This window comes from Seriola aureovittata, chromosome 2, assembly GCF_021018895.1.
Source record: "Seriola aureovittata isolate HTS-2021-v1 ecotype China chromosome 2, ASM2101889v1, whole genome shotgun sequence".
NCBI classification, from domain to species: Eukaryota; Metazoa; Chordata; class Actinopteri; order Carangiformes; family Carangidae; genus Seriola; species Seriola aureovittata.
This window is the reverse complement of record NC_079365.1, coordinates 13,475,363-13,502,357: the sequence shown is the minus strand read 5'-3', so window position 1 is coordinate 13,502,357 and position 26,995 is coordinate 13,475,363. Positions and strand designations below refer to the sequence as shown.

Sequence of the window (26,995 nt, the reverse complement as noted above, 5' to 3'; positions counted from 1 at the left end):
GAATAAAATCCTAATTGGTCAGTTCTGGTTTATGAATTCTGGTGACCTGCACAACAAATGCATTGCAGTCTTTCAGATCTTTTACAGTTTTCTTTCCAGCCACGACATTTGTGTTCCTGCTAGAGGGGAGGAAAGTAAGCGCTGTCTGTATCCGCACTAGGGTGGATAGGAATGTAGTGCAGTGACAGTGGCATCGGACTGTCTTGCTAGCTGGGGAAAAAAGTTTAAAACAAGGCAGTGCTTCTCTCAAAATGTTAAGTTACTGTGGGGCTTTCTCCCCCACCAGCTGAAGATTAAATCACAAAGAGCCAGCACACACAAAACAAGCAGCCTGAAACTGAAGGAGCTAAATCAAATTCAGCAATATTTACTTTTAATTTATTCTTCTACTGTGACATGTCAAAATGTCTTCTGTGGAAAAGGTTCATTCCCATCTTGATATGTTTTTCTACCATGTGTTTATATTGTGATGTTTCATTTTTGAGTGATGATGTGAAAAACAGATAATAAATTTTTATAAAACTAGATTCATGGTAAAGAAATAATAAGACAAGAGTAATGGAAAATATTTACAAAACACATTTTAAATACATATAAAATAAGAAATGGCACATTTAAATACTTCCATTTATAAATATCAACCTTTCTCCATCATCACATATTAAGCATTTCCACTGTCACATACACATCCTTAGATATATTATGGTTTTCAGTAACAAAAAAACATTGTGATGCATTAAGTGTTCCGTTTACTGCTGTTGTATAGACCTATTTATCAATATTTTATATATTTATGTTTCAATAACAATGTCACTGGCAACAGAAAATAAATAATCAGTATTTTTCACCCACAGACCTTTAAATTAGGTAATTTGAGATTTGAGATTAATATAAAAGAATAAGCAGCAGCAGCATAGAGAAGGTAAAGTGATGGCAGCTGTTTCCCAGCTGTGTGATCACTGCAGATGTGATAAATAGTCACTACAGTCACCTGCATCCGAACTGGTGCAGGTGATATGACCATAAGTAGGTGATAGTGAGGATGTATCGGAACACGTTTCTATCACTATAAATCTGTGAATGATAATTACTGTGGGTTTGACATGTTTGTTTACATCCTCTTTGAAGTGATGGGCTCCTTCAGGGATCTCGTTGCATCAGCTCACTCAGGACATAAAAGGGCCCGTGGCTCTGCAGTAATGTTTACTACAAAGCACTAACAGCCCTCAGACGCCGCATTATCATACAGATGATGACACACACACACACACACGATCCAGTTCTGTGATGGTAGTATTTATATTCTGTGTGATGATGTGACAACCCTGACGTTACTATAATTGGCCCAAATTTTTTCCAAACTGCAAAGTGTCTTTTCTGTAACACTGCCGGTTTTACCCCATGATTATCACTCAAAGACTGTAACAGATATTTCCCCTCACTATACTTCATCTGTTTCCTCCTATTGTAAACCTCAAACTGCATATTTCAAATGGGACATGTTATCTTCCACCAAATTCTAGGTTGTACTACTTTAATGCAATTCTTTATGGCACCATTAGAAACATAAAGACATGTCATCATCTCTCTATTAATCTGTCAAGACCTTGGATCCGTCTTTATATATTTCATTTCTTTCGTTATCTTATTTTGTAGTCTTCTTTTCATATTTTAATCTGTTTATACTCTGTTTTTGAAAAATGGTGAGTTATTATTATTACCACCCACTGTTGTCTTTGCATTGTGCCTGAAACGCAATGCAAAAACCAATTATATAAATGAATCACAAGAATATTCATTAAGAATTTCTGGAGATAATAAACAAATTAAACATCACTTCTTGTCAATTTCCTGGGCAATTTCTCTAAACATTCAACAAATTGTTGATAACTAGATTGACCACAAAGCCTCTAATGATTCTGAACAAAACAAAGTCACCAGCTGCTCAGGCACTTTAGTTAAGATGAAAAATTGGATCTAGGCAAATCTAGAAATGTATTAAGTTACATTTCAAAGTTTGATACTGGAGGAAAAATGAAAATTTTAACATGAACTTAATCATCTGTGCACCACAACACACCTCAAGCATACTGGAACTCTAGAGAAGTACTTATAATAATGATAAGAAGAAGAGGAATTTCTGGCTGTAGACTGGTACTGAAGAAAGTCAGGGACAGATTTTATGAATAAAATGCCTCTGTTATATAATTTTTCTGATATTAAATGCTGATTGTTGTAAAGACAGCAGATGTTTTTTTTCTTTCTTTTACATAATGATTATTTCATAATGATCAAATGTTTAGCCACTTTATAAAAAGAAAACTCAGCAAACAACAAGGCTGCAACGTCTTTCTTTTTGTAGCTTACTGTTTGCCTGATAATAAACAGCAGACACACTCCTCTGAAACTATTATCTGACAGATGTATGGTGACGGTGGATCTATTGTGCACAACCCCTGGAGAGTCTTTGTTCTATTTATCAGAGTCTTATGACACCATGCATGAGGTGATGAAACACACACACACACACACACACACACACACACACACACACACACTGGTTGTTTACAATACGTCACGTGAACATCAGCACCTCGGACAGCCACCTCTATCTGCACGCCACAGCTCAGTGTGGATGGAGCTGCACGCACGAGGATGTTTTTAACGGGAAAATTGCTTCTGTGACTGTAAACATGGGGGAGTTTGTGCTTTCTGCCTGAAAACCAGATGAAATCAAGTTTTAGCATCCCGCAGATTTATGAGGAGGGAGAGACACATCGCTACAGCCCGCCATGTGAAGTGGCATTTTTATTCTCACTGATCCACGAAGGTCTTAATTTGACTCAATGATGGTGATGATGATGATGATGATGATGATGATCGCTTGTTTTTAACAAGAGTTGCAAGGAAGAGTTGCAGCCTGCTGTCGGCTCACCTTGTGTTTGCAGGAATCCATGTTCCTGTCGCTCCTCCTGAACGGTGGCGCAGAGATGGATGGGGAAAAGAAGGGAGAGGTGGCTGTGGCAAGTTGTCGAGGATTTGTTGCCCGTCAGATTTCTCTTTTTTTCGCTTCCATCTCTAACGTGCAAAGCAGCTGGACTGTAACTTTGTGACTGGGCTGCCTGAGGTGGGGGGGTGTGGGGTAAAATCCGCTCGATGTGCCAGCCCAACAAAGAAAGAAAGAAAGAAAGAAAGAAAGAAAGAAAGAAAGAAAGAAAGAAAGAAAGAAAGAAAGAAAGATCCAAGGCTACAGCGAAGAAGAGGAGACAAGAGGAAACAGTAGTGAACTGATGGATGCCACTGCGAGACAACAAAGGAGACACGCTTGTCACCTCCTGTAATTTCATCTCCCCTGTAGGTAAATGAGAAACTCAAACATAAATCGGATTTGACTTAGTTGTTAATAGGATTTAATATCAACCCCCCTCAGACACCCTCTCTGCTTCTCCCTTAAGAGGAATAGACTCCCAACATTTTGCTGCAAGCCCTGGACAGCTCCTGCTGATTTAAAGCACCGAGGGGACCCGGTTGAACCCTGGGAACCCAACAAACAACCGGAGTGAAAATGTAGGCATGACAGGACGCTGCTGGACCCCACTGACTTTAATGATGGTGCCCGCGCAGTTTGTGGCTCTCACCGTCCATTGAATCCCGAAAGAAAAAACGCCTGTGTCCATGAAAAATAATCCCTCCCTATTGGCTGGATTGCGGTGCACATGCTATAACAACAGGATATGCAAAGACCTATGGGCTGATCTAATAGCCTATCATGTTTTTCGCACGCGTTTTTGACCGAGACCTGTATTTTATTTAACAGGATGTGAACTGTGCTGTTAAACCAGGTGGATCGAATGCAATAATAATAATAATAATAATAATAATAATAATAATAATAATAATGATCTGATGGACCTACCACAGTCAAGCTGTGTGTTGTTTCACAGGGCAGTTGTGCCTGTGTAGTAAAGCTGCTGAAGAATGTTTAAGTATCGGATCCGGATTTTTTTCAATGAACTCAAAGTGTTGCTACTGATGCGCTCTGGATCAAGCAGGGGGACTGATACAGGCACAGACACACAGACCAGGATGCGAGGGCTCGCTATAGGAGACTGTGGTTGGCCGCCGCTGAACTGCTCTCACCGGGACGACGAGGAGGAATATTACGGCTCTGACCCCCGGCCACGCAGCCTGGCATTTGAGGATAAAGAAGGAGCCAAACCCCAGGGAGGGGGCCTGGACGCTGCTTCCCTCCCGAGTCTCTCAGAGAGCGGGACGCGATCACCGCAGTGCCGGATCTGCTTCCAGGGGCCAGAGAAGGTAAAGTTATGCAATAGAGGTATTAATGTGGCTTATTGTACTTGAACAAGGGGGGCGGCTTCTCAGTAGGATCCTGGTGGGTCCTACTGAGAAGCTGACCCTTCAAGGTTCTGGTGCGCTCATGGGCATCTCAGCAGGACAAAAGGCTCAACAAAACACGTGGCACTCAGATGGAGGGAGAGTCTTTAAGCAGGTCACCCTGCCATGTCCACTGCTCCTCTGGGTCCACAGAGACATCTGGCATCATCAAAATTAACTTTGAAAAGACCTTTCAGGAAAACTAATGCACCAGGCAACACACTGAGAACAGCACAGCACATTCAAATGCAAATGTTTGTGCACTGGTTTACCCACTTTATGTTCAATATTATATCTACAGATGAAGGCTATGGAGCCAGGTGATGTGTTTTCAGTCACTTGCACAGCTCCAAATTTGGGGGACTTTTAAAAGACAGATTTAAAAAGGAATCATCCAAATCGAAGCAGCAGAGAGGAGACTACCAGAGCTGACTAGTTTGGGTCAAGTTGCAATAACACTGGATCTTACATTTCCAGTAGCTAATGAACCCGTGTCATCTTTATTTGAGCATATCCCTCCCTGGAAAGTGGCAATGTCTTTTCCAACACTTCCGGTTTAGAAAGCAGGATTTCTGTTATGAATTAGCCAAAGGGTGATTTTCTCAAACTTGAGAAAAAAGCTCCTTCAGAGCCACAGGAGACATGATACAGCTGTTTTCACATGGCCGAGCTGTGGTCCTCAAAACAACTGAACTGATCATGTAAAATCAGTGGAGTGTCACTTTAGGCTATTTTGCTCTGCAAACAAATTCAGTTGATGTGCCATTATACATCCATTATACATTATACAACTGTTTCAGATCATCTGTAAGTGTGCATCAAGTCTGATCTGATCTGAAGTAAAAATGTAGAATGACTACAATAAAACAAAAAAAGAAAAGGAAGTAATCTATCAACAGTGATCTGAAAAAAGCAGATGAAGGACATCAGTTAAGAACAACCTGGAGAGAAGCAGGGGGAACTGTGTATTTATCATTTGAACAAGTAAATTCCTCGCAGTAATATATTCAGCATCTGATGCACAAAATTAGGCCATTTCTTTAAGAAAACAGCATCGAAGAAAAGCTTCACAGAATGATTCCTCGACATAAAAGACAATTTTTCAGCAGCTGCTTATTTATACTCATTATTATTCAGAGGGATTTGAGTGAGGGAGGCAGTATGAGTTCAATAACTTGCTGAAGGACTCTTCAGCAGGAACCATTAATGCAGGGATCAAGCCTTTGATCATTCCTTTAGGCTACAGGGAGGTCAGGCACAGTACAGCTGAAGGAGAGCAAACTTGATAAATAGAAATTAAATGTTATTTTAAAAAGGAGAAGAAAAGTTAATGTAATCCAAGATGTGGAGATCTGAGTGCGGCAAATCTGACGGATGAAATCAACCTTGAAGAGACAGACTTTGCTCAAAGTTTTTGTTTCCCCTCCAGATATCCAGCTGATTAAAGACCTAGCACATCACCAAGAGTCAGACAGAAAATAAATTGAGATGTGCAAGAGCCTTGTCAGTCCGGGAGCCTTAGGGAGCCTCATACTGACAACAAAAACCTGCGCCAGATGTCCTGTGATTTCTTTTGAGGCTGCAGGAAAATGACACGAGGGGAGAAGCGAGCAGAAGTTAAGCAGCAGATAGTCAAACATATGAAAATAAAAGCGTCATAATCTCTCACATTATTAAGTTTCGATTCATGTTTTGAGTGTCTGCAGCTCGGCTTATAAAGGCATGTGTGCATCCTTTGATTGGTTATGCAGTCCTGGTTAGATTGATATCCAGCTGAGAACATCAATAGTGAAATTTTTCTTTCAACCCAGCACATAGCTATGCATTCATTTCACGTGATGCTTGAAATATCTTCATAATAATGAGGTGCCTTGCTTTTATTCCCTAATTAGCCATAATTAACTGGAGGACCAAGTGGCAAAAGCGTTTCTCAGAATTTCTGTCCTCCAGTATTTTCTGCAAGTGTGTCGGTTTTGGAGCCGATCATTGCCTCCAAAAATCCAAACGCTCATCTGGACTGAGATCTGGTGACTCAGCAATCCGGGCAATCAGATGAATTCACTGTCATGTTTGTGGAACTATTCCTAGACAGTTCATAATGGTGAAAAACCCACTGTATTGCTGCCACGAAGGAAGAAAACTGACTGGCAGTGATGTTCAGACATGTCCTGACATTCAAATGTTCTATTTTAGGCGCCTGATTTGCTCTTTGATAAGAAGCCCCACAGCACTGTACCACCGTCAGCTTTCAGAGATTAAGCAGGCAGCTATGGATGCGTGCACTTCTACTCCATTCTTGGAGAGGTTCACATTTAGTGCAGCTACACAACTCACATTCAGTCGTCTAAAAGCTTCAAAATATTGCTCAACCTGTGTCATGCTGAGTTGTGTGAATTAGTTCATTTCATTTTCACTACAGTATGAAATTTAATCAGGAGTAAAGCCTTGTTCAGGGTTCCTCGTTACTTCCCCACAAAAAGAAAGTAACAGGTGTTTTGCAGGGAATCTAATCAGCCATTTGTGTGAGATTAATCAGTAGCGTATCACAACAGCGTGTTAAATTGCAGCAGAACTAGATTTTCCTCTCGACAGTGCTACAGCAGCTGGCGCAAAATAGTTTCTTGGCAAGACAAACAATATTCAAAGTAGGACAAAAAGAAAGTGAAGCTGGGAAAGACAGGGAGCTTTGCAAGGATGTTGGAAAGATGCTGCCAGAGAGAGGACGGAGAGCCAATAATATCTGAGATGGTTCTGAGATACAGAATCCTACGGCTGTATATACGCCACTGATGGAGACGGTTCAACGCTGCGAGGGTAGCTGCACAGGCAGTGAAAGAGGCAAACTAATGAATGGCAGAAAAAAAGTGAAGAGAAGTGATCAGTTCTTTTGTTTATAGGTCTCATATTACTGCAGCAAGCAGACAACAGCTGTATGACAGAGTTGCTTTTGAGAGAGAGTTCATTTTATCACATAACTGTCAAAGTCAAATACACTTTAGAAAATCTCAGAAAATTGTTGTAAAAAGTGAAGCTCTGGTTTTTTAAATCAACTCACAAGAACTGCAAAAGAACAGAAGCCAGTTGGCAAAAGAAAGCAAAGATTATTCGTAGCAGGGATGTGGGAGCTTTGATCTTATCACCTCAGCTTCTCTTCTCACCGGAGACGATGAACACTGTCATCGCCGATACTCTTTAGGTGTCAGAATTAAGGTTTATAAGGAAGCTCCATGTACTGTAGGTGATAAAACCATACCGTTGTGAAACACTGTTCAATTTGTGACATATACAAATTTTCATTATTTGCAGTTGATCATAATTGTATATTTCATTATTATTAATAAGCTAATGTTAAGTTCGACTAAACCCCAAAAATGTGTTGGGTGACAACAAAAAAGGAAAAACTAAAGCCAACCATTGGCCAACACTTATTATTCTCTTTGAATACATACAGTATAGTCTCATATTGATGATATCTGTCAGTGTTTGCTCCAAGCTGTTGTCTCTCTTTTTTTAATCTCTTGCTTCCTGACACAAACAACACCTAATACAATGCCCTCAAACACTATCTTCAGTAGATAAAAATCTGACAGTAACAGTGTCAGTGCTGGGGATTTACAAGCTGAGCCATCTATGATAACAATTTTTATCTTTATTTTTACCCTCATCTCCACCAAATCAGATCTTTTAACAGGCAGATTCAATAACAGCAGCCTTTGTGAGTCGTCTGTGTGTCTCATGCAGCTGCTGTTTGTGTCCTGCAGGGGGAGCTGTTGAGCCCCTGTCGCTGTGACGGCTCTGTGCGCTGTACTCACCAGTCCTGCCTTATCCGCTGGATCAGTGAGAGGGGCTCCTGGAGCTGTGAACTCTGCTACTTCAAGTACCAGGTCCTGGCCATCAGCACCAAGAACCCACTGCAGGTACAGTCAGTCAGTGTCTCTGTCCTCTGCCCCTCTGTCTCTGTATAAACATTTAAAGGAGCTGAATGAAATCCTTGGCTCTGTGGCAGAAGGCCATGCACAAACTTAACGTTGCCAGTTTCGAGTGATTGGTGGCAGAAAAGCATCGTAATCACATTAAGGGGTCATTGACGATAAGGTGAATGTACAGGCATACAGCAGAGGCCGTGCAGTGTTTACATTACCACCACCCCCACGATCATTTTTGGACCGACTTTGTCCAAGCAACAAGCGCCCATTCCCTGCAGGAAGCACATTAGCTTTGTCTTTTGGCAGATAGAGGAGCTATTAATACTGTTTTTGTTTTTTGTTTTTTATGGACGAATGGAGAAGAGGAAAGTGGTGAGGATTTATAGGAGGATGCCAAGAACAAATGCACTCATCTCAAAGAGTTGGCACGTGATTCAGCCGGAGAGTGTGGCATATGGACAGCAGACCCACAGACAGTGTCACTGAATGATTTCAGCCTCTGAATGATGAAACACAGATATTATCAGATGAAATGCTTGTCCTGTCAGGTGCACTTTGGGCTGGGCGATGCCTGCATTTTACAGCAGTAACATCAACCAGTCAGTCATCTACATATGAAGAATGAAACGTTTGACCTCTTTCAAAAAGCTGCAATAACTGGAAGAAATGACATTGTACAGGATGTATGACTTGGACCAATTGATTTTTGGATTTGCATAGATATACTGTAATTTTCATCATCAATGTAAAAACTAGGCTACAGCACCATAGTTACAGCGCTTTGAATGTGTAGTGATCTGCACTCAGAAGCCCAGAGTGAACTGAGGATAGTAAAAAATGAAGCAGAAGAAGATGTAAGCCGCCTCTCAGTTGATGAATGGCATTAAAAACCAGCACTGACACCACACTGCCGGAGGGAGCTAGCACACTAGTTTTTACTATCTATGAACTCTGATGGAAAAGAAAAGCTTCAGTATATTTGATCTTATACACAGTTTTCACAGCCGCTAGCACAAAGCAGATTACAATGTGCCTCTCATTCAACCACGTGCAATGCTGGGCTGGCCATCAGGAGCAATGCAGTTTAGTGTCCTGACATGTGGAAACCAGGGCTCGAACTATCAACCCTAAACACACAATCTTCACTATCTGCTGAGCCACAGACGTTTTATACTGAAGAGAAAATAGCAGTTTTTGATGTTCTGTAAATCCACTTTTTACATCATTCTTAAAAAGTGGAATATCATGCATAATACACATGTTTTCATTCACTTCAACCACACTGCTTGTGCATGAGTTCCTCTCTGTTTCAAGATTTATTTAGTGTTTGTCTCAGGTGGCACTAAAACACGGAGTTCTTTCAAACAAGCGGCAGAAGTTTTAACTTGTTAGAGAAATTAGATCTCAAGACCCTACATGCTAATGAAGTAATCTGATCTATCTTATTTAGGCAGACAAGTTTCTGCAATGTATCCTGCTTCAGAAAAGCAAAGAAAAGTGTGTTAAGGTTCATTATCGAGTCAGGCTGAAACTCACTGATTTTACTCTGAAATCACAGAAACATTAAGGGAATGTGTGTTGCAATTAAATGTGGCTATTTGGAAGCACAGTGTCTTTAGAGGAACATCTTTGTGTAAACAACATTGTTTGTAAAGACAAACTATTATCTCATACAATCAGGAAGAATTTTACTATTTTTGGGGCCTCGGCCCATTTTTTTGTGTCTCACTCTGTCTGTTTCTAGTGGCAGGCCATCTCTCTGACTGTGATCGAGAAGGTGCAGATTGCAGCCATTATCCTGGGCTCTTTGTTCCTCTTCGCCAGTATCTCCTGGTTGGTGTGGTCGTCTCTCAGCCCCTCAGCCAAATGGCAGCGGCAGGACCTTCTCTTTCAGATATGCTACGGCATGTACGGCTTCATGGACATAGTTTGTATAGGTAAGACGGAGATACTGCGGCTGCCATGTTGGGTGGTAACTCTACTATACATACATAATTTCCTAATAATTTCATAGACGTTTCCTGGTAAAAAATGTTTAATTTGGTAGTTATTGTAAGGAATATAGCGACAGTGACTATGCATCCAGGTAATTTATTCCAATTAATTGATACTTAGAGAGTCTTTCAGTCAGTATTTCATTTCAGAATGATTAATGAATGAATATTTACTTAGATTTAAACAGGACAGTTCTTTCAAGTAAAGTCCTATTTTCCCTATAATTAGTATAATGACATAGTTTCTCTCAGGAAATGTCCTATGAAATTATCAGAAGCTTTAGATCCTTTAGACAACACAGTATTGGCAATTTAGTTTTCAGTTAAGACATTTGCATTTTTGTTTATTCTAATTGCATGGACACTAATGAAACGAATTACATTTGTTTTGCATGAACATGTTTGTTGCGTTCTGTCGCCTCCTTTTTTCTTCTTGTGAAGGGATTATGATGAACATGTGATTCACCTAACATCAGTCCGATATACAAACAGTCTAGTTTATGTAATATTTTCATTTTTGAGACCTCATAGTTCTTATTAACTGTGTACCTTCTGTAGCTTTTAGTACTCCCTGATACTCCTTCACAAACAACTGTTTGTCTATATGTAACCCTGCTTCCTGCCCCTGACCTCCCCCCTCCCTTTGTCCTTTACACCCAGGCCTTATAATCCATGAAGGATCATCTGTTTACCGGATCTTTAAGCGTTGGCAGGCTGTGAACCAGCAGTGGAAAGTGCTGAATTACGAGAAAGCGAAGGACTTAGATGACCCCATCAGTTCCAGCAGTAAAGGCGCTGATCGTGTTGAGAGGAACTCTCCTCACACTGTCACAGACAGCGGACAGAGGGCGAGTCGGCATGTCAGGACTATTCTCCACCACCACTGTGGCTATACTATTTTGCACATCCTCAGCCAGTTAAGACCCAACAACCTGCACAGCGCCAACCATGAGGTGGTCATGAGGGTGACCACTGTATGAGGCTGGGTATATACAGACAAATGTCCTCTGATGTTTAAGGAGGAGATAAAAGTGTTGATTGGGATTTAATACAAAGAGAATCCTAATCTGTCACATAAACACTGCCGATGACTTTTTCACAGATTCTCCCTGAGCTCAAAGTGGACAATGAGAAATATTGAGCAAGGGGAAAACATTGCTTGTGAAAATTATTGTGCTCCTTCTCATGCGACCACCACAACAATGGCCCCAGCACCCTTAATTTATTCTACGTATTCCTGATCTGGTAGATTTGATCTGTTTTTAATTGGAGCTGCGCTGATGGATCAGACATTAGAAAGCCAACAAAAAGTTGTCCTCTCTGGACATTTTTTTTTAAAGATGATGCAGACAAAAGGGGAGATTTCTTTGTCACATGTCATTCCTCACTCTCTCTATTCACTGTCAACAACCAAATAAAACCATATTTCAAAATGCAAAAGTCAGATTCATATTTCTTCTCATTCTGTTAGTCTATGGTGTATTTCTAGAACTGTATCAAAAAAATAGTCTCATAACTTAAACTGAGGCACAGAAGCAATTGTTCGGGCGGCTTTCTGTCTAAGTCTGACAAAGTAATACACCAGGATTTAACTGTAATGTGTCACAGAGTGAAATGGGGAGAATATTGGAGATGACAGAGGCGACGTCCAGAGGGAACTGCAGCATCTCCATTCAATACACAACAGAATGAAAATAATCACTGACTGTGTGGTGGTGTCAACACTAAAAACCAGAAGGTGAGGTTTAAGCCTACATAATGCAAAGCAAACTTGACTGTCACTTGACATTGTGTCTGTATATCATTATAATAATCATAATATAATTTTCACAAAGTGAGCACGTTATCATCAATATTACAAAAAATGTAACCCAAGTAATTCTTTAGAAGAATTAATGTTAAGTAATTTTGAGGTGTATTTCTTTTGTTTTTGAGGGTATAGGGAAAGTTGATTACATTGTTCTTAGTTTATTCATTTTAATTTTATTTGTTTATTATAAAAGCATTATCACATTCCTTGTCCAGGATTGAAATTCCCTGAATTAGGGTTATGGTTGACAGTGGGGTCAGTTGCAGCTGTATACATCGGTGTGCCATTTTATTTTTTTTGTCAGAAACACAAATTCTCAGGGAAGTGCTTTATAATTTAAAAAAAGTCTCACTTTGAAGGGGTTTAAAATATGTTTAGTGTAGAATTGTTCATAATCTGATAAATTACTTCAAGTATCCACTAAGTCAGACCATAGTCTTCATACCAATCTTCCTATAATGAAGATTTATTCTGGTAAATTCATCTATTATTCCAGAGTATAGTGGTATGAGGTGAAAAGTTGCTTAAACATAAAATTTTCCACTATAATATTTGTTTGCGGAAATGATACAGGTAGTTTATCAATATTGAAGTCCGTGATAAGAAGAAATTTCAATCCTCCAATTTTATTAAGTGACCTGAAATACGATACGTGTAAAATTAACAAACCTGGCAACACGGAGAGGACGCCTAGCGATGACGTATAATCCCCGCGACTGACAACCGGTGGTGAACTGGAAACCAACGTGACTCTGTAGCAGTACACGTTCCTGTGTTTATTTAATATTTACGTGACAGACTGAACATTTTGTCGAGAGTAAAGTTTGTATTTTAATCCAACATGACGTCAATGCCGCAGAAGCGATACTACAGACAGCGAGCGCATTCAAACCCGATGGCTCACCACACGTTTGACTAGTGAGTGATGTCCATGTGTCTTAGTTTAATACCTATATATAGTGTGGGTATTAAGGCAGTGTAGGCTACACTATACCGTGCCCGTTTCGCTTTGTGTCAGCATCTGCTAGCGTGAATGTCCCAGCTGTGCATTTATAAATGTAAAAAGAAGAAACTGGCCCATATTTACTTACTTTTTACCCCCTAGTGGCAGCGAGTCATGCAGAAAGTTGTGGTTTTATTAGCCAAGGATTTTACATATTTGTTAAATTTGTATTTATAACACAACAGCTGCATTTAAAAAATCCTCAGCACCATCTCTTTTCAGAAACAAAATCCCTGTAATGCCGAGTAATCTAGAGAAAACACTGTCCAAAGGTTTCATGGGGACTATTTCTGCAGAAGAACATAGTTTCATTGAGAACTGTTCACAACAACGTACTGTTTCATCCTCTTTTCTCCTCAGTCCTTTGTGTCCGGAGGACATGGACTGGTCCGAGCTGTATCCAGACTTCTTCACTGGAGACCTGTGTGAGAAAGAGACCCCGCGAGTAGAGTTTGCAGACATTGGATGTGGATACGGGGGGCTTTTAGGTAGTTATGTCACTGATCCGACCACCTGGAGTGTGCACAGGTCATAGCGTTGCTCTACACTGTCCTTATATCCACTTTGTTAATGTCTTTGTGCGTGTCTCTTGTGCATCTTTTACTTTCTTTCAGTGGCGTTATCTCCACTTTTCCCAGACAAGCTTATGCTGGGCATGGAGATCCGGGTCAAAGTGTCGGATTACGTCCAGGATCGTATCCAATCATTGCGTGCCTCTGAACCTGGAAGCTACCAGAACATCGCCTGCATTCGTAGTAATGCAATGAAGTACCTCCCCAACTTCTTCTGTAAAGGACAGGTAGGTCTGCTTTTGTGCGTTTGCTGCGGACAGAAAAGATGGGAGTGTTTCTTGCTCCTGATTGGCTGCTGGGGTAGGGGATGCATAACACTCACTGATGAGCAGTCCCTTCAGGAATGTTTGTTCTTGAGATCACAAGAATTAATACAATCCAGCCGATAATTATTAACTTTCACAAGAGGTTGCAGTTTGACAAATACAGCCGGCCACTGCTCTTTCTCACATGAATTGATCCATTCCAGAAGTGTTGATATGAGTTTGGATGTGTATGAATACAGTTTGAGTTCAAACAAGTATTATAAAGATTTGGTTTTTCCTAGTTTTCTGTTTAAAACTCATTAAATATTTTCAAGTGTTCCAGTCATTCTCACAATTTTATTGCAAAATGAAACAATAAGGATACAGTTAAAGTCATTTTAAGCCTCAATAATGGTAATCATGCCCCTAATGTTATTTCTGATGCCCTCTTTTCTTCTTCTGCTGTTCATTGATTTGTTACATCTAGATACATGCAAATATCAAACTGAGCACAGGCTCCAAGCTGTTCAGCTGAGCCTCACTGTTGCAGTCTTTACTTACAATTTAATAATGCCGCATTAATTTAGAGCACCTTCATCATAGGTGTGTAGTTATACTGTCCAGTATTTAAAAGTCAATCCTCACCTGCCAGCCAATCAGAATCAAGGATTCTTGGTGGCCGTGGTATAAAGACTAATACAGACCTGCACACAGTTGAGATTTGATCATGTTACAGTTATACAGTTGACATTATCAGTAGGACTGTAGGTAAACTGGTAACAATGTAAATGTGTCCCGTGTTGTCTAAGTAATCCAAGACATTAAGTTGATGATGTCATTATGTAGTTGTTGAGCTCTATGCCCGTTGCTAGTGTGGTCTGACAGACGATGCACACTGGTTCATGTTGGCAAGTGCTGCACAGACTGTGTCTGTGTCTCAAATCAGATACTTCAGTCAGTATACTGACATGTAGTACCTTGTGAGTACAGAATACTTTGTGGTGTAGTGTGTGTATTTCAACAGGGTAGTGTTGTCCCACATCAAACACTGCCATTCTCGTGAAGAGAAAAAAGTTACGGGGTCTGAATACTTTCTGAATGCACTTGTATATAGAAAAATACAGAATATGATGTTAATGTATCCAAATATTGTTGACTCCCCTGAATTTATTCCTATACAAAAAGCCCAAAAGCCCAAAAGTTCTTTAATAGTTTATCCGGCATAGCCAATAATAACCTTAAATTCAAGCTGACAGTCCATCATGGCAGTGCCAAGGTAAAAAGAATTTGAGGCTAAACGTTAAAAATAATTACTTTCCACATGTTTGACATATGGACTGAATTTAATTATACCGATTGCTCAATAAATCTAGGATTTCACAACAATGGGGTTATTGACTGACACGCAAGGCATCGCATCAGCTGAGTAAGGAGCAGTGCAAAACGCCATTTATCCGTTCCAATTAGCTGCGGTAATCTATGACTTGTTGAAACTCGCATTAGATTACACAGTGGGCTTAGTATACCAGGGTTAATTTAGGTACACTGGATAAAAAACTTCACCTCAAATGCCCTGAGAGAGTATAAACTAAGAAATGAATGAGGAAAGTAGTTGCTGTAACACTGACACATTTATGGATGCATATTACAAAGTTGTTTCAAATAAAAACACATACATTGATTTCATTTTTCTAAAGTGCCTTTTAAATAATATGGCTATTATTTGTACAGCTTGAGCTGAGGCTTCTTGCCAAGTTGAGATTTGTAGTATGCGAGAGGAACTCTGTCCAATTTGAACAAAGAACTTTGGCTTGAGTTTGCATTGACATTAAGGTGTTTTATTCTGCAGACAGCGTCACTCCCGTCAACTATTTCCTAAACCACATCTCTTAAATCATATGAATTTATCCAAGTTGAACATTTTTCCAGCATCTTTAGTATTAGTTGTCTTCCTCACTCATGATTAGAACAAAACTGTCTTCAAGAGCCAGATTTCTTCAAAGTGGAGAAATAAAAGACGACCACCCAGACTAGTGCTCAAAATTTAGTCCCAATCCCTCTCACATGCATGAATTGATTCAAGTGTTGAAACAGCATATTCTAAAGACGTGACATACTTTTCTATTTTTTTCCCCTCATCTTAGCAGGTTTTGTAACCCAAAAATAATTCAAAGTGTAAAGGTTTTTCCATCTGCCATCAGCACTGAAGAGGCCCCTGAGGCTGCAGCAGTCCCCAGTGATTATCCCCACATCTTTCCGTCTATACCTGACATTATTTATTTTAACTAATAAAAAGTTTCTGGAATGGTTTTTAATGTATCAGCCAGACTAATATCAATGGAGCCGGCACTTGTACACTTGTCAAAAAACAGAGACATGGGGGGAACTTTATGGAGAAAAAATAAATCGAGGGAAATTCCAGTTTTGCAATCCACGCTGCTTAACAATCAACCACAAAATGTTAAGGAGGCCACATTGAAGCGATGACATTTAAACATTATAGAACCATACTATGAATGTAGATAAAAAGTTTAGTTTTCATCTTGTGTTTGAGAATGACTAGAGTTAAAAGGAAACATTTTTTTCTGTACATGCTTCACTGTTTCTGTTTGTTCCCTTTTTCTTTCAGCTCAGTAAGATGTTCTTCCTCTTCCCTGACCCGCACTTTAAGAAGACCAAGCACAAATGGAGGATCATTAGTCCCACGTTGCTGGCAGAGTATGCCTACACACTGAGAGTCGGGGTATGTACATGAGTCAGACCCATTGCAGCTAGTAGTAAAATAATTAGTTGATCAACAAGGATAATTTTGATAATTGTTTATGTTATTTTTTTATACAAAAGTTTCATATATTCACTGGTTTCAGCTTCTGAAATCTCACCAGAGGTGACATGTTGTATATTGTAGTAAACTGAAAACCTTTGGGTCTGGAACTGTGTTACCTCAAAGTTACCTCTGAGAAAGTACATTTCTGAAATTTTATGTAATAGGAAATAATAGATTAATTGCGTAAATGATGACAGGTTAATTAATGGTGAAAATAGTTCCTAGTTGGAGCACTAGTTGCGGCCAAGTTCACACATAGAATTTCTGCTTCTATCTGTGGTGTTTTACTCGACTGAATCATTTTTTAACTTTTGGATGAACAGAAAAAATTGTGAATTACAATATGAGTATAGACTTGTTTTATAGGGTCAGGTCGGCCTAAGTACAGCAAAAAAAACCTCTTGTCGTCATCTTATCAGTCGATAGCAGTATGCAGAAATCCATGAATTCACTGAAATAAAATTGAGCAACTGGTGTGGCCTGCAGCTGGTTGATGTCTGTACACACCCTGCTCCGGCCTGCCACAGCTGTCAGGGCAGCAGTGGGACATTTGAATAGGGTGCGAGCGTTGATGGAGGTTGTAGGAAACAATGGAAGGATTGTGTCTAAATTTGGCTTTATCACTTTAACTCTGGCATTTCTGTGTGTGTGTGTGTGTGCGTGCGCGCGCGCGCGTGTGTGCGCGCGTGCATAAGTTCTGCAAGAGCCTTCAGCATTGGCACACAGCTGTAACTGTGCTGGTGGGTGGGGAAGCTGTCAAGACAGTGCTCATTTATAGAGGCATTTTCACATCAAAATTGACCTGAGTCAGTTGTTTATAAGGGACTATCTTTTAAATCTAAATTGTTGTCAGACTACACCTGAAAGAGGAAACAGGTGTGATTAACACGAATCTGTGCTGACAACACACAGACACACACGTACTGGTGTGGAAATCTGTGCCATTGCTGATTTTTCTTAGAAATCTTTGTTCTAGTAATGTTATCTGTACAGCCTCCAAAGTAAACTACAGTAACAGGTGATTAACCTCTGTGTTGTCTGTAGGTTATTTTTATCTTTTTAACATGGACCATTGCTCTCCAGAGGTGATGAAGAAACCACTTAACTCTGAAGCTGAAATGTTTAAAAATGTTAAAAAAGATTAAAAAGAAGTTAAAAAAAAAAAAAAAATCTGAGGACAAAACCGTTTGTATTTCATTTTCTTTATCATTCTTATTATTAAATGGATCCATGTTCAGCCACCAGTGATGCATGATTAACTTGTTTCATTCCCAGAAGTGTGTTCATAACCTCGCATGTTTGTCTGGTCATATCAGGGTTTGGTGTATACCATCACAGATGTGGAGGAAGTCCACCTCTGGATGGTGAAGCACTTCACTGAACATCCACTGTTTACACGTGTCCCTGATGAAGAACTGGTACGTTGACAAGGAGCTTTTCATCTCTGTGTTTAGGGGTCATGGCAACATTTATCTGCTTCTTGGAGTAAAAGAGGTCAATTCATGATCTTAAATTCTCTGAAGGGATTAGTCTGAGATTTTGGGACATACACTTCAGATGAGAAACTGAATCCCACTCTCATTTGTCTACATTTCATATGTAGCTACATCCAGCAGCTAGTCAGCTTAGCTTAGACATTCACACGATGATAGCAGAATGGGAAGGACAGAAAAACCTCCTTGAAACAGGGGGAAACAGCTGGTCTGGCTCTGCTCTCTGTGAGGTAACGAAACCTGCCCACCAGCATGTCTGAAGCTCACTAATTAAGATGCTACATCTTGTTTGTTTAATCCTTACAAAGACCAGAGAGTAAAAACAATAGTTCACTGTTTTACGTACAGGGACCAGTACGGGGACCAGTACTGGACCAATAACTTCTCAGTCTTCTCAGGTTATGTTGCAGCTGCTCTGGCTAAGCTAAGTTAGCCATCTGCCAGTGGTAGCTTCATATTTACTGTACAGACATGAGAGTGGTATCAAACTTCTCATCTAACGCGCAGGAAGAAAACTGATACATGACATGTTTCCCAAAATGTCTAAGTATTCCTTTGAATTAGCTGAATCACTTGTTATTATTTGATATTTGGTTTCACTTTGCTAACTAGATCCTTGGCACAAGAGGGATATCGTAGCTGTCAGAAATTCTTGACATCTCCAACTCAGAATTACATCTGCGACTGTCGAACTACTACGACAGTCAGTCAGCATAAGACAAAATAAGTTTTGTTTAGTTACTTTTTTTAATACTTAATATATCTATATATTTTTTTAAGTTTAATTGAGTTAACTTTCTCTGCATCTCTTAATGTGAATGTGTCCAATCTGCTTAAAGAAACAATCTTCTCTTGGCAGGTTGGCGACGTCATCATAACTCGTTTGGGTACGTGTACAGAAGAAGGAAAGAAAGTGCAGAGAAACGGAGGGAAGAATTTCCTCGCAGTTTTCCGGAGGATTGAGGATTCAAACTAAGACCAAACAGTTTGGACGTGCAGGAAGCTGGAATAATGGTCTTACGCAGTCATTCAGACACAGACTGCATGGGTGATACTGCTCTGTGGAGAGGCTGTGGTTTGTTCCCCAGGCAGATGAACAGTGGTGTTTTTTATTTTATTTTCTGGAATATGTGAACAAACATTTACATCATTTCCTGACGGAGGATTTGTTTGAGTTTTTTTTTTTTTTTCACACAATGTACATATTTCATTCCTCAGCTCACAAAAGACAGCACAAGGCACAAGGCAAGTAAATCATAAATGGATCTCTTCAGACTAGACTTGCAAGCTCTTTTGTCAAGGTTTTTTTTAATTATTGCCTCTTTTTAAAAAAAATATTTTCTTCCATTTGTTTTGCCAGAATTATCGGTGCTGTTTTGGATTTGCTGTAAATTCCTGCAGTTAAACTGTAATTCTTTCAGTAAAACAACTTTACTGTTCATTTACACACTTTGTAAATGAACTGAAACAACTATATATTGTAATTTTGTGTTGCAGTTATTTTGGGACCTTTATCACAAAACTGGACGACGAAGTTCGCTATTAAAATAAACCCCAGATTAGTTGCTTTTAACTTCAGTCGATGTCCTAGATTTGAAGAGGAGTTTAGGTTTTACTGAGCACAGATATCCAGCTATCTTTTGTAATCCTGCCTCAAGAGACAGAGCCTTGGTTTTTCCTATTAATTTGAAAGCAATTTGAAATGACTCATTGTGATTATATGAACTTCCTGGTATTAATTCACAGTATTGGCGACTGAATCTGAATTGGATTACTGAGTTGCTTGTTTGCTTTGGGTCATTATATGGTGTAAAAATAAACCAGTCTGCTGCGGCACGTCCTATATGAATTGAATGCAGCACACGGTGTTCAAATTCAAAGGAATGACTGTGAAATAGTCAAGTTTTTAGATGATAGACGATCATTTAATTACAGCTTTTATACTTAAAGACACTTGGAGATTACTTAATTGTTCTTTCGAAATATAGTTTAAATTTAATTCAATTATCACTTATTATCTGTCTGGTATTATCTTCTAGACGTGTCTGGTATGGATCAAAAGAGTTTGTAACAGAAACTGTGGCTTTCTCTGCTCATTTCATGATTTTAGCTGTATATTACACATTGGTAGTTTTGTCTGTCAGGAGTTTAGAAACGGGACAGTGCAGGTTTGAAGCTCTTTTGCTGCTGCAGGGGGTGGTGATTAAGAACAGGACAGCACATGCCTTAATGATAGAAACCCAGACACTGGAAAACTTTATATGATTGCAGAAAGTAATTGGAGGACTCAAACTAAAAATCATATTAATAATATTAAAGAACACTTCACTTTTGTGCTCTTTACTAAGGTTACAGTAAAATTTGTTTTCTGAAACTTTCCAAATCATACAACAGTATACCAAATCACAGTTTGTGCTTTTTGTCCTTTTCATAATAACAGCTTTCCAATCAATTTCTTTTGCACAACTCCTAAGTGATATAAAAATATAGATTACCTCCAGTATTGAGAGAAGAATTGTCCTGAAACAGCATCTGTGTCTGTGCAGTATGAAGACAGTATGTTTAATTTTCTCATCTCTCAATAGCCTTAGGTCTACAACACAATATGTGCTTATTTCCCATGAGCATGTTCGCCTAAGTTCATCTGTGAACACATGATGAACATAAATGTAAAATACACACGTACAGCAGTATTTGCTCAGACCCATAATGAAAATAGTTGAAACTCTTGAAAGTGAAGCATTCTTCCTCTGTACTCATCTGTTATTTATTGGATAGCTATAAAATAATTAGTTAAGCCATGAGGGGAGAAAATAATTGCTCAATTAACATTTTTATTATAAGGATATGGAGATGAGTGTGTCATGTACAGCATTAATCATTAAATAATAAATGGTTTGACTGACAGAAACAAAGCAGGCATAAATAGCTGCTATCTAGCAGTGATGTTCACATTCAAAACCTTTCCCAAAACAACAACACATAACACGATAATGTTTTCACATCACCTATGTTATATTTTATTGTAGATAGATGGGTTGTAATCGTTACAATACCATGTTCATCATATCACAAAAACAGAAATAATCTCTTGACTCTGTGGCCAAAAGAAAAGAAAACTTGACCCAATGTCCATTTACTCTGTGTTTCTGGAGCTTTTAGCCACATCTCATGGCTCTCCATAACAAGCGAGCAGCTACATGTGCTGAGGAGGCCCACCAGATGTGACTGAAAGCTTTAGAAATTCCAAGTAAGTTTACCTTGTGTTAAGTTTTTACCAGACTGTTCTTCTGAAGGTTTATTTCCTCAAGTCTATGTATTCTTCGGTAAATACAGGAAGTATTCACAGAATCTTTTATGGTGTGAAAGCGTTAACCAGTCTAGTGTAGTGAGCCGCTGTTCTGTTATCACTTATGATTGCCATGTGGTAACAAAGCCTGTTGAGTCAGCCCATGTAACATTTTAGTACCATCAGGTCATCGAATAAGAGTTTAATTAAATGCACTGCAGGGGAAACACAGAGAGAGAAACTTAATGATTAGCATTTGGCAAAACTAGTAAAGCAATGTAGATGATGCATTTGCCTCATACCCAAAGAATTTGTTGCACCTGAACGTCAGAATGTTATCGAGGTCAAAGGTTAATGCCCCTCTGAACGTGTTTACAGAGGCAGCCATCCACCACTGTTCCAACCATTTTATACTGTGATGTGTTTAAACGTAAGTCACTAATTTCATTGTCACCTTCCTTCTCTTTTGCAAATGATTTGGCTTCAAGCTGCTCTCACTCCTGCCACGTTAAAGCAGTACAGTTTGATATTGTGAGAAATACGCTTATTTACTTTCTTGGTGAGAATTAGATGAGAAGATTAATATGAAAAAGATTTACCACCATTACCTGTGTGATAAAAGTTACAGCCATGAGCAGGTTAGCTTGGCTTAGCTTATCTTAGCTAAGTATAACTTAGTGCAGACTGGAAACATGAGGAATCGGGTAGCTAGCTAGGTAACACAATCCTCCTACCAGCAGCCGGTATGGTGAAGTTATGTGCTGGACAATTTCTTGCACTGGAGCAGGAACTTCCTGAAATAACCTACAACATAAAATCACAATTTGTTTCTACACAGTGGATTTTGTACACATTAAACAAACAAGATTTAACACATTTATTGTTGAGCTTTAGGTGCTGGTAGGTGGAGTTGGAGCTGTTTCCTCCTGTTTTCAGTCCTAATACTAAGCTAAGCTACCTGACTGTTTGCTTTATACTTATAGTCTAACAGATCAGTGCTCTCATATAACTTTCAACTATCTGTAATTCCTCAGTTTTCATCCTCCTAGACTTTGTATAAAGCCGTTGATGCTGTTAACCACCAGACTCCAGCACAAGTCAAGAATACTATCTCTAACATTTTCTACTTTTCCAAGCCACTGGCACCTGACTACATTTTCTTTTCCTCCCTGATACTGAGATTGAGGTGTGTACAATATCTCTGCTTCCTAGTTGAGGTCTCCAGCTGGATGTTTGCCCGCCACCTCAAGATCAGCCTAAACCAGACTGAGCTGTTGTACTTCCACAGAAAAGCTTGCCTTGTTCGTTCCCACAGCATTAACAACCCCGGTGAGATTCTACACAACCACATCAGAGCGACTCTGCCACCCTGCAGGCTTGAATTCAGCATCAAATCCTTTCTTACTTGGGCTTTTCAGGTCTGGACTAATGAGAAACCACTCCTGGCCTGAGGTTCCAACCTCATTTTTTCAGTCCCTTCAACCCAACAAAGAACTGTTCACTTTGTATTAATCTTCTCCCAATTGTCCTTGGTTCACCCCATACTGCTTGTGACTTCTAAGGAGAAAAAATGATGATCACTGAACTTCAGACAGCAGCCTGTACCCCTTTCCTGCTATGACTTTATCATTTTTTCTTTACCTAAAATCTCCCCTCGGGCAAGAATAACTTCTCTGCTTAAGTGACAGCTGAAGAATCATTCCCTGTCATCCTGTCATTTGTTGCAGTCTCATCTCTTCAAGAAACATTCATGTCATATTTCAGTTTTCTCCTCCCACTTTTTATGCTGGACTTTATTTAAAAAAAAACATACTTTGTTTTCCTTATATTTGCCTTGCACCTTATTTTTCATGGGATAATTTAAGGTTACAGAAATTACATGTAACATCCGGCATCAGGGTCTTACTATCTTTTCTGCTGATATGTTATTACAATGTTGATGATGGGTTTAAAACTTGCTCCACAAAAGAACATTTAATTGGACACTGGAAAAAATAATGTGTCTTGTAAAATAGAAATGTAGTAGATATTAGTTTTATAAATGGAAACAGAAGCCTTGACACAGTCACTTCAGGCTTTGGTTCTACCCTGGTGTTCATTGCTTTGTCCCCTTTCATTTCAAACAAACTTTTTTCAGGGGTAAAATCAATCACTTTTATGTAAGAAAGTCCAAAGGCACAGGTATCTCTTTCATTCAGGCTTCATGCTGCACAGTATCTTGGTACTAGTTTCCATTACATTTAATGGAGCAAACTCTTCGAAAACCTTGACATCAAAATAAATAAAAAAATCTTTAAGTCAGAAGAGTAAACCAACCCTCTGAGAAAGAGTCAAATTAAGGCAATTTCCGTCACAAGAGTCGTACCCACTATTGAAACAATACAGTTCTCTTTATTGCAAGTCCGGTTTATGTCATATGTATACGATGAATAGTAGGAAATGTGATCTGTTCAAACTTTTCAAAGTAAACTTTGCTGCTGATGGACGCCAGTAATTAACTTGAAGTGGAGAGCAGCTACAGCCCTCTGTAACAGTTTACACCTGCATCTCATGACATCATGACTGCTTCATTATTTAAGTCAGTTTGCATCAGGTCACCATAATGACTGCCTGCTGAAGATAACCTGCTGCATGCTGGCTATAGGTTAGGGTGAATCTGTACTTTGTCCGTTGTATAACAAAGTGAGTTTGTAGCTCTGTTTGTCTTCGGAGCGACAAACAGAGTGACTCTGGATCTGTCTTTCATTTGACCTTTTAAAAAAATTTCTTCTCCACTTTGTTTTTGGCATGGGGGTTTATGATGCCCATCGGTTCATCTGCCTGTCAACACTTTTTCCGAAACTAATGGCCACATTTCAATGAAAATTCTCCTTGTATGTTAAGTACTATATAAAACATGCTATATAAAAGCTAAGACTCCACAGTAAAAACAAGCCTCAGAGGAAAGCAAATCCAGAGATACTTTAAAGTGGGAAGAATAATTAAAACCATAGAGATGAAGAATGTATCAATCAACTAGTAGTATATGTCCTGGCAGGAGAACGATCAGCAAGATGTAGACAAGGCATGTAGTCAGAGTGTCACTGTACAATACATCTGGCCGGGAAGAATGTGGAGGACAGCAGCTTAAAAACCATTTTTGCTTATGTACAGCTTCATCCAACAGATGTGATTTGATGTTATTGATGTAACTACTACAAAAGGATGATTCACACTCACTCTTTCGTTGGTTTTCCTGCGCAGACTCCCAGGCGGAGCGTATATTATAGATTTTAGTGAAAAATCATTGCAGAGAATTTCCTGTGTCATTACATACAGTAGGTGTGTCACATACGGCTCAGGAACAAAGAAAGTCTTTAATCAATCACATGTTTTGCCATCACTAAGGTGGAGAGGGCACATCTGGTGTCCAGATGTGTTCTTAATTTAACAGATGTCCTTCACCACACTTTAAACACACATTCATTCATGACATGAAGATATTTTTTTTAAACTGCACAGCCTTTATCAATTACCGCATATATGTCAATAAAAATCATTATTCAGTAATTTCACTGCTCTAGTTTTATTCTTCATTACCGCATCATCATATGCTGTATGTTCACAAGCAGCTGTTGTTGTAAGTGACTCTGTAATCACTCTCAATCCTGAACTGGTTTCCAAACAGTGAAGAGCAACTTAATACAACATGAAGGTATAAATTAATACTCCAGGACTCCGAGCCAGTTTCACCCATTAGAGCTTGTCTCAATCACTGAAATTGTGGTTATTGTTTGAGTGATTATGTCCTAATGTTGTGATTCCCAAAGGCTATCATAAACTAATTGTACTGTAAATTCTAAAATGGATATTTGGGCAGTTGTCAGGGGAAAGCTAACTAATGACCTTAACTAAACTTATAATAAATAAAATAAAATCATAACACATTCCTGTGATGCTGGTATTTACTATATTTACACCAGTAAACTGCTTTCCACCAGCATGAGTCACTGGTTACACAAACACCTCACGGTGCATGTAAGCTGGTTAGCAAGTGAGCAGAGAGGCTGTAATAGTAAAAGTAATGGTTCAACTGTTTATAGTCATCTAAAACTAATGGATAAACAGATTTGGCATAAATCAAGAACACACCTTACTCACTGAGGGACAACAGTTAACACAACCACGACACACACAGGTGTGCACCTCCGGGCACATATACACATATCCATAAAATACTGAACTGCCTGAGTTTAGATGGCTGTTTGAGACTTACAACTTGGTTTTAGGGTAAGGATCAGGTTTGGGTTGTTGGGAGTTGGGGGTAGGGGTTTAGGCATTCAGTTGTAATGGTTAAGGGTAAGGTAATGGGCTAGGGAATGCAATATGTCAATTACATGCCCCCACAATTACAGTAAAATATATACATACAATGGGCTCCAAAAGTCTGAGAACACCCTCCCAATTTTTGTGTGTGTGTGTGTGTGTGTGTGTGTGTGTGTGTGTGTGTGTGGTGTGTGTGTGTGTGTGTGTGTGTTGGACTTAGAAACTGGACTGTCTTGAGGAGTTATATGAGAAATTACAACTCACTTTGTAAGCACAAACTTCCACCTTGAAAAGATACCTTCATGATACACAATCAAACCTTTGTGTGTGTGTGTAAAGACAGTTCTCTGATACCACCCAGACAGGCAGACTGCAGCCATGAACTTTAACACACTAGTCTGGGAGTCTGCCCCTTCTGGGCACGGGGCCAATACAGTAAAGGAAAATACCTCTCAGGCTATCCCTGCCACACTCTATAGCATGATCTATAACTGGGCCACATCAGTCATTACTGCACGACAGCACAAAGAAGCCATTCTTTCATTGGATTTCTTACTATGTTTTTAATAATCAATATTTTATTAATCCCCCAGTTCCTCAGGCACGGACAGATTAATTAAAAATGTCGCGCTTTGGGGAGAGTTTAATTTGTGTCAGCTTCTTGTGTGGTCTTCAAGTACCAGTTTCTTGTTCAGTTTCTTTCTGAAGATGAGTATCTGAGCGTTTGTGCCAAAGCAAAAATGTGAAGATATGTGCATCTTTCCTAGAAAAGCTAAAAGCAAGAAGTGCAAAGAGTTTTTGTGATATACATTTTCATTGCAGTTATATATGCAGCCTGATGTCAAAAAATCCAAATTTCTTATCAGCAGACCGATAAAATATCTTGGGTTTGATTTGTTTGCAGTGTATTGAATAAGACCAACTTTTAAACCAGGTGACCTGGTTTAAAAGTTGTTTATGTGTTCATGTAAATTTCAGAGGTCACTGTTTATCTTTCTCTCTTGATGATAACTCGGCATCTTCCACTCAGGAAGTCTCGTGTATAGACGTTTTCTGACAGAGTGGGCTTGATCTTTGCTCTATGCTGCACTTTCATCCTTATTACCAAACATCGAAGGTTGAAATCTGAAGTCTGA

General features: G+C 39.3%; 2 protein-coding genes across 2 annotated transcripts; both read left to right on the top strand.

Moving 5' to 3' along the window:
- The first annotated feature begins 2,584 nt into the window (after nt 1–2,584).
- LOC130176398 (E3 ubiquitin-protein ligase MARCHF9-like) lies at nt 2,585–11,748 on the top strand. Its single transcript, XM_056387478.1, has 4 exons — nt 2,585–4,317; nt 8,157–8,312; nt 10,066–10,258; nt 10,976–11,748. Exons 1-4 carry the CDS (start codon nt 3,979–3,981, stop codon nt 11,293–11,295), a joined length of 1,008 nt encoding a protein of 335 aa, XP_056243453.1. The 5' UTR covers nt 2,585–3,978; the 3' UTR covers nt 11,296–11,748.
- Nucleotides 11,749–12,837: 1,089 nt separating this feature from the next.
- Nucleotides 12,838–25,108, top strand: mettl1 (methyltransferase 1, tRNA methylguanosine). Its single transcript, XM_056365134.1, has 6 exons — nt 12,838–13,043; nt 13,489–13,616; nt 13,743–13,927; nt 16,575–16,688; nt 18,089–18,190; nt 19,125–25,108. Exons 1-6 carry the CDS (start codon nt 12,967–12,969, stop codon nt 19,239–19,241), a joined length of 723 nt encoding a protein of 240 aa, XP_056221109.1. The 5' UTR covers nt 12,838–12,966; the 3' UTR covers nt 19,242–25,108.
- Nucleotides 25,109–26,995: the final 1,887 nt, after the last annotated feature.

Bases quoted from the DNA above. Each gene is read 5' to 3' on its own strand.
- mettl1 (XM_056365134.1), top strand. From the start codon at position 12,967: ATGACGTCAATGCCGCAGAAGCGATACTACAGACAGCGAGCGCATTCA. The intron at 13,044-13,488 runs GTGAGTGATGTC...TTTTCTCCTCAG, and splicing joins GCTCACCACACGTTTGACTA to TCCTTTGTGTCCGGAGGACA. The intron at 18,191-19,124 runs GTACGTTGACAA...TTCTCTTGGCAG, and splicing joins GTGTCCCTGATGAAGAACTG to GTTGGCGACGTCATCATAAC.
- LOC130176398 (XM_056387478.1), top strand. From the start codon at position 3,979: ATGTTTAAGTATCGGATCCGGATTTTTTTCAATGAACTCAAAGTGTTG. The intron at 4,318-8,156 runs GTAAAGTTATGC...TGTGTCCTGCAG, and splicing joins GCTTCCAGGGGCCAGAGAAG to GGGGAGCTGTTGAGCCCCTG. The intron at 10,259-10,975 runs GTAAGACGGAGA...CTTTACACCCAG, and splicing joins CATGGACATAGTTTGTATAG to GCCTTATAATCCATGAAGGA.